Here is a 20,000-nt window from a genome sequence, read left to right as displayed (position 1 = left end):
CGTCCCAAAGCTGACACTGATAGGTTGTACTTGTCCAGAAGAAGGGTGGGAGAGGTTTGATTAGTTGCCAGGTTTGTGCAGAAGCAGAGGAAACAGTTTATATTGGTATATCCGTGAAACGATTGCTGAAGAATGTGCAGAAGTCCAGTATTATCAAAATTGATAATTGTGTGAAGGAAGAAAAACTTAAAGAGGAAAAGAACTAAAAAAATAAAAAGAATAATAATAAATAGCATGGAAGGAAAAACATGTACAGTCGGTTTGCAACAGATACGAACGTCAAGACAGATATTGAAGAACGGTTGTAATAGATACGGAGGAGTGACCTGAAGATAGAGAAACACTTATATGCGCACAAGCTTTAAGGACGAAGTATGTGAAGTGCAGAATTGACAATACCGGCGAGTGCGACAAATGCAGAATGTGTTTTCTGAGGAGTGAAACGGTGTGAGGGCTGGTACATTGTTAGCGAATGCCTGAAATTGGCACAACACGATTACAAAAGACGATATAACAATATAGCAAGAATGAATTAATGGGAGGTATGTGGAAATCACGGCTGACAAAGAAATAAAGAGATGGTATGGCGAAATCCCAGAAGGAGTTATCAAGAATGAAGACTACAAAATCCTGTAGGATGCAATGGTTCAGTGTGACCATTTGGTCAGATATCGGAAAGCTGATATTAATGTGGTGAGCAAAAAGAAAACAAAAACTTGTATGATAATCAACTTAGCATATTCCGGTGGCAAAAGAATCAAAGACAAATAGGAAAAACTGAACAGCTATGACGATTTGAAGTGGGAAATACGCAAGCTGTGGGAAGAAGAAAGTGGACATGATACCAGTAATAATTGGCGCGCTGGGATGTATCAGCACACTACTACCAGCATGGCTCAAAAAGATAGAACACCAATAAAAATCATCATTGTTTGGAAATGTAAGAGTAGGATTCGTGAAGCATGATCAATAAACAAGTGCCACCGTAGTCTATCTACTGGCTGTGGAGAGATGATATTTTCCATCATACCCAGCAAAAAAGCTGAGAGTTTTATTCAAATGCTACTACTACTACTACTACTACTACTACTACTACTACTACTACTAATAATAATAATAATAATAATAATAATAATAATAATCGCATGGACAGTAGACGAACTAAATAGCTTAGACAGAAAGACAAGAAAGTTGCTAAATAGATATGGCATACTCCACACAAAAAGTGCCACACAGATAGTATGTACCAAGAAAAGGAGGGGGAAGAGGACTGATTGGATGCGAACGCAGCATTAGAGTAGAAAGAAAACAACATAGCATGGTGTGTAAAAAATGCCACAGAACCACTATTATTGGAAGTAAGGAGGTCAGGCATGTGTAGCATGTAAGCACTGTAAAGCACTGTACAAGAACTCCAGAATGAATGAAACTGAAAACAGGTGGATAAAAAACAGAATGCATGAGCAATTCCATAGGGATGTTGAAGATAAGATAGACAGAGAAAAAAGATGGCTATGAATGACTAAAAGTGATTTAAAACCGGAAACAGAGGCTCTAATCTGTGCTGCTCAAGTGCAAGCCCTAAAAACGAATTACATAAATTACAGAATAGACAACACATCAGAAAATGATAAGTGCAGAACTTGTGGACAAAATGGTGAAACCATATGTCATATTACCAGTCATTGTACACCACTATCTCAGAAAGAATATAAGAGACATCATGACTATATAACAAGGATTGTCCATTGGACACTTTGGAACAAGTATGGACTTAACAGAGCAAAAAATAGAGCACTATTATTAGAAGTAAGGTTAGACTTGTGTAGGATGAAAGATTTCAAAAGAACATTGTACAAGCAATTGAAAACGAATGAAACTGAAAATAGGTGGGTAAAGAAAAAATGTATAGTCAATTTCATAGTGATGTTGAAGATAGGACAGGCAGAAAAAAAAGATGGCCCTGGTGACTAAAAGTGATTTAAAGCTGGAAACAGAGCCTCAAATCTGTGCTAAATAAGAGCAAGCACTAAGAACAAACTACATAAAATTCAGAATAGTCAACACAGCAGAAAGTGATAAGTGCAGAATTTGAGGACAAAATGGTGAAACCGTATGGCATATTACCAGCCAATGTACGCCACTAGCCCAGAAGGAATATAAGAGACGCCACGACAATAAAGCCAGGCTTGGATCAATTGTATCCAGATTGTTGAAATAGTAAAGAAGCTAAAGCACGCAGAGTTAAGCCGCTTAGCAAAGATTGACTTTGAACTCTGTTGAGCATGCGCATTATCTTTTAACGTTCTAGCTCACTGCCGCTGTTTACAACAGTGCTTGGAATGAAGGTGTGAAGCGTGTGATCGTCGCATTGAGGCATGACAGAGAACGTAGCCATGGCGATACATGCTCAGAGGCCTACGCAAAGTTGCAGAAAGTGTATGGAGAGGAGTGTATGAGGCGTGAGGGGAAAGCGTCGAATCGTTATTCGTGAGTTATCAGAGGATGTTCAGATTAGTTATGGTTCAGTTCAGTCCTTTATTACAGAAGATTTGGGTATGAGGTGAGTGTCTGCCAAGTTTGTGCCAAAACTGATATCAGCTGACCAAAAAGACACTTAGATTTCAATTGCACAAGGTCTTGATTATGTCGAGAATGATGAAGACCTGATGAAATCTTTGCATAGGCCTTCTTCTTCTTCTTCTTCTTCTTCTTCTTCTTCTTCTTCTTCTTCTTTTCTTCTTCTTCTTCTTCTTCTTCTTCATTCTTCTTTTTCTTCGTCTTCCTCTTCATTCTTCTTCCTCTTCATTCTTCTTCCTCTTCATTCTTCTTCCTCTTCATTCTTCTTCTTCTTCTTCTTCTTCTTCTTCATTCTTCTTCTCCTTCATTCTTCTTCTTCTTCTTCTTCTTCTTCTTCTTCTCTTCTTCTTCATTCTTCTTCTTCTTTTCTTCTTCTTCTTCTTCTTCTTCTTCATTCTTCTTCATTCATTCTTCTTCATTCATTCTTCTTCTTTTTCTTTTTCTTCTTCTTCTTCTTCTTCATTCTTCTTCATTCATTCTTCTTCTTTTTCTTCTTGTTGTTCTTGTTGTTGTTGTTGTTCTTCTTCTTCTTCTTCTTTTTCTTCTTCTTGTTCTTGTTCTTCTTGTTCTTCTTCATTCTTCTTCATTTTTCTTCTTCTTCTTCTTCTTCTTCGTCATTCTTCTTCTTCGTCATTCTTCTTCTTCTTCTTCTTTTTCATTCTTCTTCTTCTCCTTCATTCTCCTTCTTCTTCTTCTTCTTCATTCTTCTTCTTCTTCTTCTTCTTCTTCTTCTTCTTCTTCTTCTTCATTCTTCTGCTTCTTTCTTCTTCTTCTTCTTCTTCTTCTTCATTCTTCTGCTTCTTTTTTTCTTCTTCTTCTTCTTTTTCTTCTTCTTGTTCTTGTTGTTGTTGTTGTTGCTGCTGTTCTTCTTCTTCTTCATTCTTCTGCTTCTTTTTTTCTTCTTCTTCTGTTTCTTCTTCTTGTTCTTGTTGTTGTTGTTGTTGCTGCTGTTCTTCTTCTTCTTCTTCTTCTTTCTTCTTCTTCTTCTTCTTTTTCTTCTTTTTCTTCTTCTTGTTCTTCTTGTTCTTCTTGTTCTTTTTCTTCTTCTTGTTCTTGTTCTTCTTGTTCTTCTTGTTCTTGTTCTTCTTGTTCTTGTTGTTGTTGTTGTTGTTGTTGTTGTTGTTCTTCTTCTTCTTCTTCTTCTTCTTCTTCTTCTCTCAAGTTGTTCTGTAAATGCAGTCATGTATTACTACAAACCACTTCCTCTGATTTATTCTTTTTTCTTTTTCCTACACAGTTCTTGAAATTATCGATATATTCCCTCTTGATGGTATTGATCTTAAAAACGTTGGTGAAATGGGTATATTATGTCGCTATAATGTGCGAAATCTTGTTGAGTTGTTCCTGGTGCAAAATCACAACCTCACCGTTGTAAAATTTAAATACAACAAGGAGAAGGGTGACTATGAGAAAACAATCAAGCAGGGAGGCTTCGACTGTACTTTAATTAATTATGGTGATAAAGGTCACTTTTTGTGCTGGAAGGACAAACCTACTTGCAAGGATGCGACTTACTACACATGTAAAACACCTTTAGAATCTTCAAAACCTGAACTTATGAAAGGTCAGTTTAACTAGTTCTATTTGTTTTCACTTATTCAGCCACAATATCATTACGTTTATCTCCATTGCGTGTTTCAACTGCACTATCGGGAACAGATTCGTAGCATTTGATATGTGCAATATTTTACTCTGGTTTTGTATTTTCTACTGCAGAAATAATCTACATATTGTGTACAGTAATAGTTGTGCAATTTACTCGTTTTACAAATCAATTTTCCCCATTGAAATTAACTGCAATATAATTAATCCGATCCAGGCCCGCCAAACCATAAAAAAAAAAAAATTAAATGAGTTTTAAGACAGAAAAGGTGTAGTTGCAATGAAAATAACAATTATAAAATAGGGAATGTAAAAGAAATATGTAAACATGTTTTATTAGCTGAATTATCTTAAAAATGGGACGATATATGCATGAGGAAGACGATGGAGAGAGGGGAGGAGAAATACTGTTGGGGAGGAGAATCTCCTTCCATTAAGACTTCATAAAGAACAACCTCTGGCATTTTCTGTCTCACTTCGATAAATTTAACCTTTTGGGACACACTTTCTTCACTTTTTACACTTGCAGGTCGTTTCATTGGAAATATATCAAAAGAAGTCTGCTTTTTGCTGCCTTTCAAAATGCTACGAAAATGCGCCAGAGCAGTGTTACTGAATAAAGCAGCTGCTTGATCTGTAGTGACTTTTTCAGGATGATATTTTTCTACAAATTCAGAAAAATACTGCCACTTTGCCAACACTGCATTTATGACACTCGTAGTGATACACTGCTACACTGCTACACTGTCTTCCTCCAAGGAACCAATCCCTTCCACCGCATCCAAATACTGTTTCTCCTGAAGCTGCAGGAGTTCATCTGTCGTCAGCTCCTCTGATTGTTCTCGACGAGATCATTTACGTCCCCATCATCAACCGCGAGGCCCATGGACTTGCTAAGTGACACTATCTCCTCTACTACATGTGTCGCAGACTCAAAGCCCTCGAAATCTCTTTCGGATACGCAGTCAGTTCACAATTTCCTCCCTTCAGAATTCAGCGTTCTCCTCGTTACACCCTGCCATGTCATATCGATGATTTTCAGCAGTTTACAATGTTGTAGTGCTTCTTCAAAAACATTCAAAGGTTTTTGCTCCTTGAAAACGAGCACATAGAGCACAGGGAGATCTAAAATATGGGAGTAAGGCCACTATTAGGGGCGTCTTAAAGTCAACCAGAGAAGTTGAATTGTTGGGAATCTTTTTTAACTTATGTCTTATATCAATTGTTCAAAGTTCTTTGAAATCGGAAACATAAGTGTTCACTGGGTTTGTAAAAGCTAGAGGAAACCAAAGAACGAATGATCACAATAAGCAGTCTGCTACCTTACCCTAGTCGCTACCACTCCCCAATGTATGATTGCTCACGATACGGTTGACCGGCACAGCCGTAAGATGCATTACAGATCTATAGCAATTGGAAGGGCGTGACAACTGTGTGACGTGAGGGGTAAGGGGAAATCCAAGTGTCCCCTATTGGATTTGCCAATGATCACTATACCTATAGGTAACTGAACAGAATGAATTTGATATCTTTAAATCTCTTTGAATGACCAATCACTTATCTGGAAAGGCCTTGACATCTTGGGACTGTCTCTGACCCAGTGATAATAAAAAGATTCAAAGGAGGTCTATAACCAAATAACTTTACTCAAAATAACATTTTGCAACGAAGCCAGTGGAGGCAAAGTTGCTTCTCCTTTACTTGACAATTTATGCGCCACATAGCAGAAATCACAATCTAAGTATATCTCAAAGCAATCTCTTAAACTGTTCTACCACTGAATTACAATAACGCTCATCTTCTATTCCCGGGTGACTCTACAGCTTCCAAGACTACAATTGCATTCTTCTTGGCTTAGGAAAAATGACCAAATTGTGGGAGTTAAGCCCCCATTTGGGGGTTTTACTAATCTCCTAAGAAGTTGAAATTCCACACTGCTCTAGCACCAGCGTTTATTAAAAAGTTATACAGTTGAACACTTAGAGGCAGGATTTCAAAGGGCTTAGATTCACAGAGAGTTTGAGTGTTGTTATGCTCTTTGTTTGAATATGAAGATTGTAGTTTATATCAGTGAAACCACTGAATATATTATTGCGAGATCTATTATCCTAAAATTAACAAATTTTAATTTGTTTACTTTTCAGCAAAATCTTACATGAAGAATCTGGAACTTCTTAATCCGCCCTTTGAAGCGAACAAGACATCGATCTTCAGATGTACAGCATATGTCGGTACACCTTTTGGTCGTCATGCCTTTCTTTGGATTGAAGACGGTTATAGCGGCAAAATTAAAACTGAACAGTATGTGAATGCTTCAACTAGTGACAAATGTTATGTTCTAGTAGAGTCAATTCATAATTTCACTGTAAAACCGGACGACTTTGACGTCACAGTCATCTCATGTGAAGTATTTGGCAACACACTTCATATACCAATCAACTCAAAAGGTGAGCAAATGCCCTTTGTGTTACCTTAGTTTGCGTTTTTACTTTTTCTGTTAATGTTGCTGTTGCTATGTAACCTCAGGTCTTTACTAGTAGAAGTAGGAGATTTTGAAAGACTTAGCTATGTAAGAAGACCGTATCTGCATTAGAGGACAATGTCACCATTATAGTATAAGATACGAAGACAAACCAAAATGGTCTACTCCCTATTGATTAGATGATTAGATTTCGAAGGTTTTGGTTCGATTTAGATTTCCAGATTGATTTGGAAGTATTTGCGTGGTAAATTGCCTGACTCTTTCAGAAATTGATTGACAGAAAGCAGTCCTTGTAAGGTTGAAAGGAGCGGGGTTAATATTTTTGTGTGATTGTGATGCAGCTAATAAAGAATCGACAATAGAGAACATGTGCTTCGTGTTCAATTCGTAAAATCAAAAAACAATTAACGAAGAAACAATATTGGTTACCCTCGATGTTATCAATCTTTACACCAACATCCCACATAACTATGGAATAAAAGCAATTAAATTATGGTTGGAAAAGTACCTCGAATTACTCCCAGAACGCATAAATCAAATCTTTATTATTGAATCGTTAAAATTTATAGTTCAGAACAATTATTTCCTATTTGATGACACATACTATCGTCAGATATGAGGAATTGCGATGGGAACGAAAGCAGCCCATGTTCTTGCGAACCTAATAATGGGTTATTTTGAATTTACCTTATATGATGTAACACTTCAGAAATATGTTTACGCATTTTACCTTTACATAAGAGAAAATTGGAAAAGATACCTGGATGACTATTTTATCATTTAGACGGAGAACATTCAACACTGAATGATATAAATAGCAACATCCAATTCACAATGGAATATAACAAAGAACAGCTCCCATTTTTAGACATCATGATAAAAAAAGTCAACAATCAAATTATAATTGACATCTATTTAAACCAACTGACTCAAAACAATATCTCCTCTTTAGCTCATGCCACCCGAAACACATCAAAATAAATATTTCTTTTAATTTGGCAAAAAGGATTTGCACAATAGTGTCTGATAGAACTACTCGGGAATTTCGTCTTCGAGACCCCCAAAACAACGCTTACTGAAAGACAATATCCACCCTCACTTATAGATGAGGGAATTAAACGTGCCAAAAAATTAGACATAAAACACTAAGAACAACAAAACATAACACCACACCTCATCTCAAAACACTACTATTTATATCAACACACAACTCCAGAAACAGTGAGGCATTCAAAACTATTGTGCAAAATCTTCCTTTACTAACTAGAGATCCAAAGATGAACGACATCCTGAAAACGCACAAACGGTTCAAATGCAAAAAAGCAATACACATCGCTAAAGAGACTGCTAACAAATGCGAAGCTTTACAAAACAACTACGAAACCAACGCTTAAAAAATGCGGACTGCCAAACTGAGGAACCTGCCCCAACTTGCTTCAAGGCTCGGATTTCCTTTTCAAACAAGGTCAGAGGTTCACAATTAAAACTAGTTTCACTTGTGGCTCTGAGAACCCCGTACAAGCACAGAAAAGTGTATTTTCTCTTTATACATACATACATACATGCTTACACAGGCACGCACGCAGACACACATACACACACACACACACTCAACACACACACACTCAACACACACACGCACACACTCACACATGAACACTGACATACAAGAACATACGCTCGCACACACACACACACACACATACACACACATGTATATACTCTTTCTGTTCTCTTTTGATTCTTCACGAGAGATGGGTTCTTTCATAGGAGATAGGTATCTCAGAGCAGAGCGTGTTCTCGACATAGGAGGTTTACATTTCGAAGGTTTTAATTTTCCAATTGTTTTTATTCGGAGTGTTCATTATTCAAAATGTTTTTGAAAACGTCTGCCTGCATCCAGTGTTTAATTCCCATAATATTATTGCGAAAACCACACAACATGATTTGACTACGTAAAAGTTTACTGGTATTCTTGTTGTTGTTTTCAATCGCGCCGTTTGTTATGCTGGTCAACGCCACAATATCATTGACTATGGATCTGTTTGAGTAGGACTGAACTGAGGTTAGACAGCTAGAGTAAAGAGAAAGTCGACTTCGGTGTAATTCGAACTTACAATATAACCATAACATATTCTGCATCACGAAGGAGTTTCTATGTGCTAAATAACAACTAACTCTCTCGGAAACTCATTCCATTCTGTCGTCTTAGATTCAAGGAAGTTACATTGGACGATGAAGTCCTACTGATAAAATAAGAGGACTCCCCCCCCCCCGCCAACAAAATGATTTCCCTCGAGTCACGCCTTATCATCTAAAATAAAATGGCATAACTCTGGTTAATATAAACCATGTCTGAACTGAAGATCAAGCTGGCTGCAATAGGAAATTTTGATCATAGCTCAAAATTATCAGGTACGTTCATATGATCAACTACGTGATTCGACTGACTCCAGCAATATAACAAACGGAAAATACTACACATCTGTGCTTCAATTCGTCTGACTTATATGAAATAGAACACTTTCTACAAAGAAAATCTTTTCAAATTAATCTTATTAACGATTTATACAAAACAACGAGATAAAAGTTATTAACAGAATTTCAGTTCAAGATAGAAGTTTGATTGTACCCTTCGATTGTAGCTCTAGTGATACACACACAAATTTTGTTTTGATCTCACTTTCCAGTTTGGAAAAAAAAAAAAAACTGTATTAAAACATCAAATATTGGTGTTTCTAAATACTATTTATTTTTAATTGCTTATATTCTATTTTAGGAGATGTGCAGGCAGTGAGGGAACTAAAAGCTAATGCAAGTATGTTTTATCTTTTATCTTTTGCTACTTTCACTTATTTCACCGTGGCCATGCTAGGTCTTTACTCTAAAGGGTCTTCGTCGAACAAATACACACCAGTGCTTATTATACCGGTCTCTACTGCCGAACTGAAAAGCTACGGGTACGTAAACAAACCAACACTGGTTCTCAAGTGATTGTGGGGAACGAATGATAAAACACATACATACGCTCTCTCTCTCTCTCTCTTTATCTCCTTTTCTCTCTCTCTCACACACACAGTCTCAACACACACACGCACACACTCACACATGAACACTGACATACAAGAACATACGCTCGCACACACACACACTCATGTATACACTCTTTCAATTCTCTCTTGATTCTTCACGAGAGATGGGTTCTTTCATAGGAGATAGGTACCTCGGAGTGGAACATGTTCTCCTCATAGGAGATGTACATTTCGAAGGTTTTTATGATTTTCCAATTGTTTTTATTCGGGGTGATCATTATTCTATATGTTTTTGAAAACGTCTGCCCGCCTCTAGTTTTTAGTTCCCATAATGTTATTGTGAAGTGTGACTTCCTATTCATTTCGGTTCCTGCTATTACCGTCCTTCATGACTCTCAATGTTTACACGGGTTTTGGTTGGAGGAGTGAGATAATTCTTCGATCCCTTGACTAGTTCTTGACAACGAAGAGAGGATTATCAATTTTAACGACCTGTATTTAGTACCAAGATATGACCAGCATCTTCCATTATTTGAGGCGGTTGATTTTGTTTTTCTTTCAAGTCTTCAGAACAGAAAGCCTTGAAGTGGATCTATCTGCCACGTGTTTATTAGCCGATCTCACTGCCCAAAATATTGAGCTTTAAGGCCTTCTTATCATTCGTTTCTGCCATACACAAATTTGATATCGTTTTGTGATCTTGCAGGGTCTGAGAAATTACTCCCAACCACATATCACCGAAATTTAGGCTGGCATGGATCAGCGTGCCAATATTGTTCAACGAAAGTTAGTGCGAGCCAGGTCTCAACGTCGCCAGCAATGTCCTTGATGGTGGCTTTGTTTTCTCAGTCCTCAATAATGTGGGGCAAGATTATAGGCGGGTGTGACTCGTAGAATTCGGGTTTCCGTCCTCTATTCTGAAGATGACACACAGTGTTCGTATATCCTCCTCATAATAAAAGGGGTTTCAATTTAAGTGTTGGACAGAACTGTCACCAAATCTACTATAGATGAAACAATTTAAAAATACTCCACCTTTGGTTTTGGTGAGCCACGAGCACGTTAATCTCTTTTTTTTTTCTTTTTCTAACTATGTGACAGCTTGTGAAATAGTAGTAACCATCCTGTGAACAAAATGTCATAATGCTTTATTTCTTGGTTTTTGAAATAACACTTGCGAACGATTGACTTTGTTTATTAAACTACACAATATCGTTTGACTACGTAAGTGTTTACTGGTATTCCTGATGTTGTTTTCTATCGCGCCGTTTGTTATGCTGGTCAACGCCACAATATCGTTGACTATGGATGTGTTTGAGCAGGATAGACACGATGTTAGACAGCAAGAGTGAAGAGAAAGTCGACTTCGGTGTAATTCGAACTTACAATATAACCACAACATATTCTGCCTCACAAAGGAGTTTCTATGTGCTAAATAAAAACTAACTCTCTTTGAAACCCATTCCATTCCGTCGTCTTAGAAAAAGGAAGTTACATTGGATGATGAAGTCCTACTGATAAAATAAGAGGACTAACCTCAACCCCAAATATTTCCCTCCAGCCACCCCTCATCATTTAAAAAAAATGGTATAAGTCTGGTTTATATAAACCCTTTCAGAACTACAAGTCAATTTGGCTACAGAAGGAAATTTTGATCGTAGTTCAAAATTACGTGATTCGACTGGCTCCAGCAATTTAACAAAAGGAAACTACTCCACGAGAGTGCCTCAGTTTGTCTGGTTGACATGAAATAAGTACCAGTTCATATTTTAAAGTCGATGAGCTAGTAGTAGGAAAATATAGCGCGACCCCTAAAGACAAATATATAAGAACACTTTCTACAAAGAAAATCTTGTGAAATAAATCTTTATTAAAGATTTATTCAAAACAACGAGATAAAAGTTATTGACTGAATTTCAGTTCAAGATCGAAATTTGATTGTACCTTTCGATTGTAGCTCTAGTGATACTCACACACACGCACACACACACACACACACACACACACACACACACACACACACACACACACACACACACACACACACACACACACACACACACACACACACACACACACACACACACACACACAAACACACAATTTGCTTTGATTTCACTTTCCAGTTTGGTAAAAAAACTGTATTAAAACATCAACTATTGTGTTTCTAAATGCTATTTTCTAATGAATTATATTTTATTCTAGGTCAAGTGCAGATACCAATCGAACATAAAGATAATGCAGGTATCTTTTATCTTTTAACTTTTGCTTCTTTCACTTATTTCACCGTGGCCATGCTAGGTCTTTACTCTAAAAGGCCTTCGTCGAACAAATGGACACCAGTGCTTATTGTAACGGCCTCTACTGCCGAGCTGAAGAGCTATGGGTATGTAAACAAACCAACACTGGTTCTCAAGTGATTGTGGGGAACGAACGATAAGACATATGCATACATACGCGCTCTCTTTCTCCCCCACACAGTCACCTCCCTCATATGTATACACACGAAAGACTTCAACACATCTTCCGTCGACCAAATTCACTTAAAATGCATTGGACTCTATTAGACGACATTTACCCATGTCTTGGACCCGAGCCAAATATATTTGCGACAAAGGTCAAGTTCATATCACATGACAACATTACGAATTGCATTACAATTACTTTTTCTTTTACTGAAGTTTTCCTGCATTGTTGTCTAAAAATTCCGAAACAAATAAAAAAAAAATACGACTTCGTAGCATTCAAACAGAAAATGAACAAATTCCTCCGAGAACACTAAACAAACCACCGACATCCGGATACTTCTCAGCAAATAACAGTTGTTTTCCCTCTTAAAGTTTGACTTACAAGACTACACCAAGCAATATTGTTAAATTTCACATGGTCTGGGCCACTAATGGACAAAACCAAACTTAGATAAGATATACCACTTTATATAACGCATATAAGCACATCCACACAAAATTATTATTTATATAATATTATATTATAGTTACATGATAGATTTATACCAGAGGTATTGAACCAGTTAGTAATGTAACTACAATGAAATTCTGTAATTTAGTATTATATTAATGATAATAATATATCCACTCCATTACCCAATATACAACTCCCTTATTATTCTGACGCAGATGTTTTAGACATCAATGTGTTTCTGTTTAAGAGCGTCCGAATGTGGGTTTTTACGTACACTTTTGGTATTATCATAATCCGGCTAACGGATAAAGTCATCTGAACTTCTCCTAGGTTTAATTCCTTGACCTATATCATTCTCTCTTACCACACAGCTCTTCAACACATCCCTCACATTTATCCACTGTAATCATTGAATCAACCCTCTCTTCGACTCTAGTCTTCCAGCTGAGTGACAAGTTTCACGGACTCCATGATAGTTGATCAAAGTCTCTGCAACATTCAGCAAGTTATAACAAGGAATGGTTTCCATGTTTGTAGCGTATCCTGTTTATGGTCACCGATACAAAGAGTCAAGAAAATACTGAACCGACTTACCCTAAAATAATCAACCTCTCACAACGGAATCATATGGAAAGGGAAATAATAATTCCAAAATATGCTGCCTTGACCAATAGTACCCCTTGGAGGGGTTAGGACTAGATCGGAATTAGTCACTGCTTTCTAGAGGCTCTCGAACCTCCTTTCGGTAGGTTAGCTTAGGCTTAGGTTAAGGCTTAGTTGTGATCCGAACATAACCTCTTCTGACACAGAGGATCGGTAGCCCTTTCGGAAGTTCTATTTTCCTTGCCGGAAGGGTTCCCATCCCATGGGCCAAGGAGGGTTAGATGATGATGGGGTTTCGAAAGGGCTAGCATTTGCAACCTGACCGCCTCTGCCGGTCAAACACCCGACCATGCCTTCCCATCGCGACACTGATTCTGCAGAACTGGGTTGGGTGTGAAAACCAACTTTGTAGTATAAATATAGATTTTTTGAATCAGCAATGTTTTGTTCGGTTAAGTCCTATTTAGGTGAAAAATCAATAAACTGATTCCTTATGGGGTTTTCCATTCAATCAGGATGAAATATCGATAAACCGATTCCTTGTAGGATTTCCACTAAAATTGGCTACATCACATTTTCAACCATAAGTTTTACCAATTTTGACGTATTTCATTCAAACCGCGTTACTTAGGACTCATGGGATCTTTGAATGTTTTAAGTGCTCAAAAGAAAAATAAAAACAGTCGAGGAGTGGAAAAATTAATAAACCGATGCTTTATGGGATTTCCCAATCAAATTGTCTGCAACCCATTTTCAGCGTAACCTTTACCAATTTCAAATGTATTTCACTCAAATTTGACGTCGGTGTTACTTAGTTTGGTTTGAAACAAAGCCGTTGATTAGCTTAATAATCCTAACTTAATCCCTGGCAACGCCGGGCTATACTGCTAGTAGATGTATAAAACGTAAAATCAGGAGGTGTGAGAGAAATAAAAAAAAATTTTTTATATGTCTTTCATATGATTACAGCCGTTTCGTATCATTATATCAAATGTCATTATTAATTACAGAATGCAAAATTATACACGTATGTTTACATCAATATGATTGCGCATTATACACTATAACTGATTATTCACTAAATGATGCAAATGAAGTAAGTTAACTCATCAGTTCATCGGAATGTGTGTTCATGTTCGCCTACAAATGCAGATTTTAAAGGTACGCAACAAATGAGAACTGGTAATTTTTCTACTTTAGACACAAGGCCCAAAATTTTGGGGGAGGACAGCGGTCGATCAGATCGACTCCAGTACGCAACTGGTTCTTAATTTATCGACTCCAAGAGGATGAAAGGAAAAGTCGACTTCGGCGGAATTTGAACTAAGAACGTAAAGAGAGACAAAATACAGCTAAGCATTTCATCCGGCGTGTTAATGTTTCTGCCAGCTCGCCACCCTAGAGAGCTGTTTTTCTGACATCTGCAATTAAAATTTCAGGAACTACCCTTTTTATTATAATTTTCCTAAACTGTGCGCCCCCATTGCAGTGATGAAACGACTCTGACAATCCTGAAATAGAATGATTGATCAAACGATTAGTTAATTTGGTAATGGATTAATTAAAAAGTCGTGAAATGTCCAGATGTTTAGAACAGCAAAAACTAACCAACAGAACGCATTGAACTTGCAGCTCGGTAATTGGATTTGTTGGCCAATGCCTTCCGTCAGTTTCTTGAGGAGCTGGATAGATAGGCCGGCCAAATTGCTCAGGGGTTGGTTGAGTCCAGGCCTTTAGACAGACAAGAACGGGGAAGAGGTGACGTCATGTACAGTACTTTCTCTTCACTGCCATGCCTTGCTTCTCTTCATGGCTGACAATAAAATGTTTGTTCTTCCGTTTTCTGTGGAGGGAACGTGTTCCGCTTTTCAGATGGTGAAGAGCGCCGCATGCAGTGACTAACTACGCACAGATACACGCTGAGCATACGACATCTCCAGCATTTGCTTCACAGTGAGTAAATACGATCACCGTTTGCTAGACGTGCTTTTCCAAAGCTCGTCTCTTTGACAAAGCTTCAGTCTGGGATCAAGCATAGGCCGAGGCAGGGCGCCAGTCACCTATTTTGTCATCAGACACAGCTCTCTGTCAGCCGGATAATGCGGTCTGTGTATGTTACAGCAAGACATTCTATTGAAAATTAGTGGTCAGTAAAAACGACAACGACCTCAAGTAAATTCTGGATGCCGATGAAGACCAGCTGGCTCATCTTTTCCGAAGTTGGGTTCTGTGAATAATTTATAGAAGTCCCTTACCTAGCAATGCAAAAGAATGACTTTGGTGAACAGGGTGACTCGGGATCTTTGGGGATTTTTAGTTACTCCTGGATCGCATTTTCCTTTTAATGTGGAATTTTGTTCCGATTTTCTTATCATTGTTTACGCGTGTTTATGTAAATCCCCAATATTTTTTTTTTTTCTGGGGCGGCGAGCTGGCAGAATCATTGGACGCCGGAAAAAATGCTTGGAGGCATTTTATGTGCTTTACTTTCTGATTTCAAATTCCACAGTAATTGAATTTGCTATCCATTCTTTCGGGATCGTCAAGTACTGGAATCGACCTAATCGATTTTACCCCTCCTCTGAAATTTCTGATATTATACCAAATTTAGGAAAGAATATCATATCTTTTTCTCTCTATTACAGTTAAATTGAATGGTGCGAATATTACTAAAATTCTAACATTTGCCGCAATCCTGCTTTTTATGGTCAATCTTCATTAAGGATCTTGCAAAAAAGAAAACTAAAAAGTAACAGAAACCACCCGGTTAGTATTATATTTACCCTCAGCCGTCGTCTGTGTATGTATGACACGTGTGGGCACATACATAATACATAAATATATACATATATATGAGACTCTCTCTCTCTCTGTAAGTGATGGATTCCATGGTTTCATCTATTTATGAGTTAATTTCTTAATTTCACCGAAGTAATGATGATACTTAAAAAAAAATAATGAAAATTTCCTTTAAAAATCGAACTTACAAATTTCCCGATAAGCAAGTGGTCATATTATTTATATCTTACAACGAACGTTTGATGTGCCTGCCAGAATTGAAAGACGTTGAAGATATTTCTCAAATTCTATGCAATATTTTCTATGCTATCCTATGCAATATTTTGTTCACTTTCTTTATCATAATCATGATTATTATTTGAATAATTATTTATTTAGTCAAATACAAACTTTACTCAAATGCGTCTGTCGTAGACACCGATCAGGTCTACTTTTAGCTGTCATTTACTTACGCTTCTGATCCTCTTTTACTCAAACACTTACAAAGCTTAATTCAGTTCAGTTAAAAAGCATGGGTAAGCAACGCATACATACATACATACATATATACATATATACATACATACATACATACATACATACATACATACATACATACATACATACATACATACATACATATCGTTTCTTTCTCAATTAACAAAACTTCCTTTCTTTTTCAGCTTACTGCTGATTCAGCGAATCTTTCAAGTAACAGCCAACTCACGTTTTCCCCGGATATAAATATTTGACTCTACACTACACACTGAGTGCTTTCTTCAGTTACCGTTCGTTGTTTTCTGATGCTGAAAACATTATAAGAATATGTCTGATTGTATGTGTGCAATATATATTTGTACATACGTGTCCAAGCATATGCATCTAAGTAGATATAATAAAACAAAGTTTCACCTATAGGTAAATAGTCTCTATCTTTTTCCAACTAAATTAGGGAAGGCATATATAGGGATGACACTCTCTTTTACATTGATATGCATGGTTTAGCAGAACTAGAAAGTTATAGGAAAATGTCGTTTAAATTCTTCGTAAAGTTTGGCTCATCAGTCACAATAGAAACGGATTACAGACCTGCTCCTTTTCTACATGTACCAGGCTGAAAAGTAAGATTATATGCACCTTACCATAAACCAAACGAGAATCTTAGCAACGTTATTTCTTGTTTTGGCTATCAACATGGCAACGGTGAAATAGACGTCATTGATTTGTTGAAATTGCCGAAATGCAAGAATTTTAACAACAAATAGCTTACAAACTACAGAATTTTCGCAAGAAAGCCAAGAGAAAACGATGTTCTACCAGCATACGAAGTTTAAAAGTGACTAGTTACAAAAATTATTTTTAAAATTTGCCGGTCAAAGTGAAAAGATCCGCATTTTCTTCTGCACATACACACACACACACACACACACACACACACACACACACAACACACACACACACACACACACATTCAATGTATTGTAGCCCACTGTGCCGATTCCCTAAATTGCTTGTACACCCAACCCATGCAAACAATATATTATTTAGCTACATGTGGATGCGTGTATATCCATTTCTTTTAACATGCTCATGTATTATATAAAAAAAATGGACGTATAATGCATAACTTAGAAGCAGTGTTGCGGATATGCTAACGCACATGAGCTGTAAACATGGCCACCTCACGCAATTTTCATAATGAATTCCGAAACGAGCTTCCTGAGACCACTGCAGAGACACTTCCGAAAACAAAATTTCAGTAACCGTAGGAAAACCGGTTATAGCCGTGACTCGATCAATTCTCAGCAATATCTGAAGAAAGAATTTTCATATTTCGAAATATTATAAGAGACTAGAAAAATAAACAAAAATCAACTAGTTTGGTATGTTTATTTTTATGTCTTGACTATGCTTGTACTGACGAGTAAATAGTGCATTTTGTGCACTAATTAGGAAATCATATGATATGCAGCTAAATCTATTTTAGGAGGCTCGGTTCGAGAGTTGCATTTCCTCACGTTCGGTACAATGTGGATATTATGGTAGTATTGACTTTAAGATTCGCTCGTAGCGTGAGGCATTTATGTATAGTAATGCCCTTAGTATAAATAAATATATTTATAGGGAATAATAAATAAATTTTTCCCTTATGAGGTCTTTCACGCTAACTACTTGATAAGTTCTTATAAAGATTTTATCCGATATTTACAATATATATATATATATATATGTATGCGTGTGTGTGTTTGTGTGTGTATGGTGTGTATATATATATATATGTATATACATATACATATACATTATATAAACATATAATTACGTGCATATACACACACACACACACACAGCACACACACACACACCACGCACACGCACTTACACACGCACACAGACAAATGCACATTTTTAGGCTGTTTGGAATAAATTTAACAGTTGGCACAAAATGAAAACACAATATTCTTTTCAAAATAAATGTATTTTAAAACAGGAATTATCAACTAGATTAAGGCTGGGAGATAATTTTTTAATGAAGATTGCTGCTTCAGCTTCCACTACGGCCTCGAGACTGCTCCGGGGTGTGACGCATGCGTTTATCACTGAGTCCCTGGGAAGAACGTCTTCAGACATCTTTCCGAACTTGGTTACGCGCTCAGCCTCGTTGCAGCAGGCAAAAGCAGCTGGTGTCTTTTTTAACTAAACTCTGCACGTAATATTCCATGACATCACAACTGGGAGAATTAAGAGGCCAGAAACTGAGACTGGTGAAATTATAGAACTTCTCCAACTACCACTTCTCTGACCACCACCTCTGACTTTTTTCCGGAAGTGTGACAAAGAGCCGAATCCTGCTGACACACATATAGCCTTTCAGCAGCAACCAACTCCAGAACGGTTTGACCATAATCTCCAGCAGCTTCACCTAGCCATCTGAATTGAGCCCACGACTCAGTTCAAAACCTAAGGCTCCGTTTAAGGCCTAAGGCTCACTTCAGTGAGGTCACCCTCACTAGAGGCACATACAAAAAGCATACACACACAAAACCATCATATTTTGGGGTCACTTGGTTTACATGAAATCCATGTTACGTCTTATAACGTTTACAGCGTTCACAAACCATTGAGCAACACTCATAATATCGACATTTTGATATCCGTCGCGAATCAACGTGGAACAGGCATCTCTTTTCCAGTATTCAGATGGCTTCCAGTCTACCATGTCAGCTAACTTCTCAACAACCAGAACTCTCATCATTATTTTCTCCTATACCATTGACTGTTCACCATTACATCAAACAATTCACGAAGAGATGGGACAAGAATTCTTCAAACTAAGCTCGAACACGTATATATGTTTGTATGTACAGCGCGTCTTGTGGCGAAAGTATCACATCTCTTATGACCGCAATACGAGTATTGTGGCCTTGGTTGCTCCATTTGATCATTGCGTCGTCATGAACGGCGACTTAATAATGTGCACGTGTCTGTGCGTGCGTTTGCATGCCGCAGTGTGTGTGTGTGTTTGTGTGTGTGTGTATATGTGTGTGTGTGTATGTGTGCGTGTGTGTATTTATGAGTGAAAAAGGGCAATTAGGGGGAGATAGAACAATATAGTAAGCACAGGCACCCAATGAATGTAAGTATGAGATCTAAAAAAGAAGGATGCAATGTTGGAGCTGAAAAGAAAATATTTTCTTGAAGCTTAATTTATTGGCTGAATTGTAAGGAACCATAATCAATATTAATATAACTAATAACATCCCTGATCTTAACAGGTAAGGTATTAGGCAGAAAGGGAAATGATCTTCGACTCCCAGCAACACAAAATTGTACTTGGTAACCCAGAAGATTTTGTTTCATAATTTCTTGGGGTTACCTAACATCGATGAAGCTGCACCTGGCAAATCTATAAGCAACATTGGGCGCTGTCATTGCTGTCATACGACTATCAGCCACATCTTTAGCTGTTGTCTGACTCATACGGCATAAATTGAGTTCAAACT

At 37.4% G+C, this 20,000-nt stretch overlaps 1 protein-coding gene and 1 long non-coding RNA gene across 2 annotated transcripts in view; both read left to right on the top strand.

Annotated features, from left to right (window-relative positions):
* The window catches only part of LOC118766816, a 16,886-nt gene extending 5,441 nt beyond the window's left edge, over positions 1-11,445 (top strand). Inside the window, exons 2-5 of the mRNA XM_036510599.1 lie at positions 3,818-4,144; positions 6,327-6,629; positions 9,444-9,482; positions 11,315-11,445. Coding sequence (XP_036366492.1) covers positions 3,818-4,144; positions 6,327-6,629; positions 9,444-9,482; positions 11,315-11,445 — 800 coding nt within the window. The remainder of the gene's footprint in view (positions 1-3,817; positions 4,145-6,326; positions 6,630-9,443; positions 9,483-11,314) is intronic.
* A 440-nt stretch (positions 11,446-11,885) lies between these two features.
* On the top strand, positions 11,886-15,964 carry LOC118766865. Its single transcript, XR_005002774.1, has 2 exons — positions 11,886-11,940; positions 15,867-15,964. It is a non-coding gene; the product is annotated as an uncharacterized LOC118766865 (long non-coding RNA).
* Positions 15,965-20,000: the final 4,036 nt, after the last annotated feature.

This window comes from Octopus sinensis, linkage group LG18, assembly GCF_006345805.1.
Source record: "Octopus sinensis linkage group LG18, ASM634580v1, whole genome shotgun sequence".
NCBI lineage: Eukaryota > Metazoa > Mollusca > Cephalopoda > Octopoda > Octopodidae > Octopus > Octopus sinensis.
Note: the sequence above shows the minus strand (reverse complement) of the source record. Positions and strands in the feature narration are given on the sequence as shown.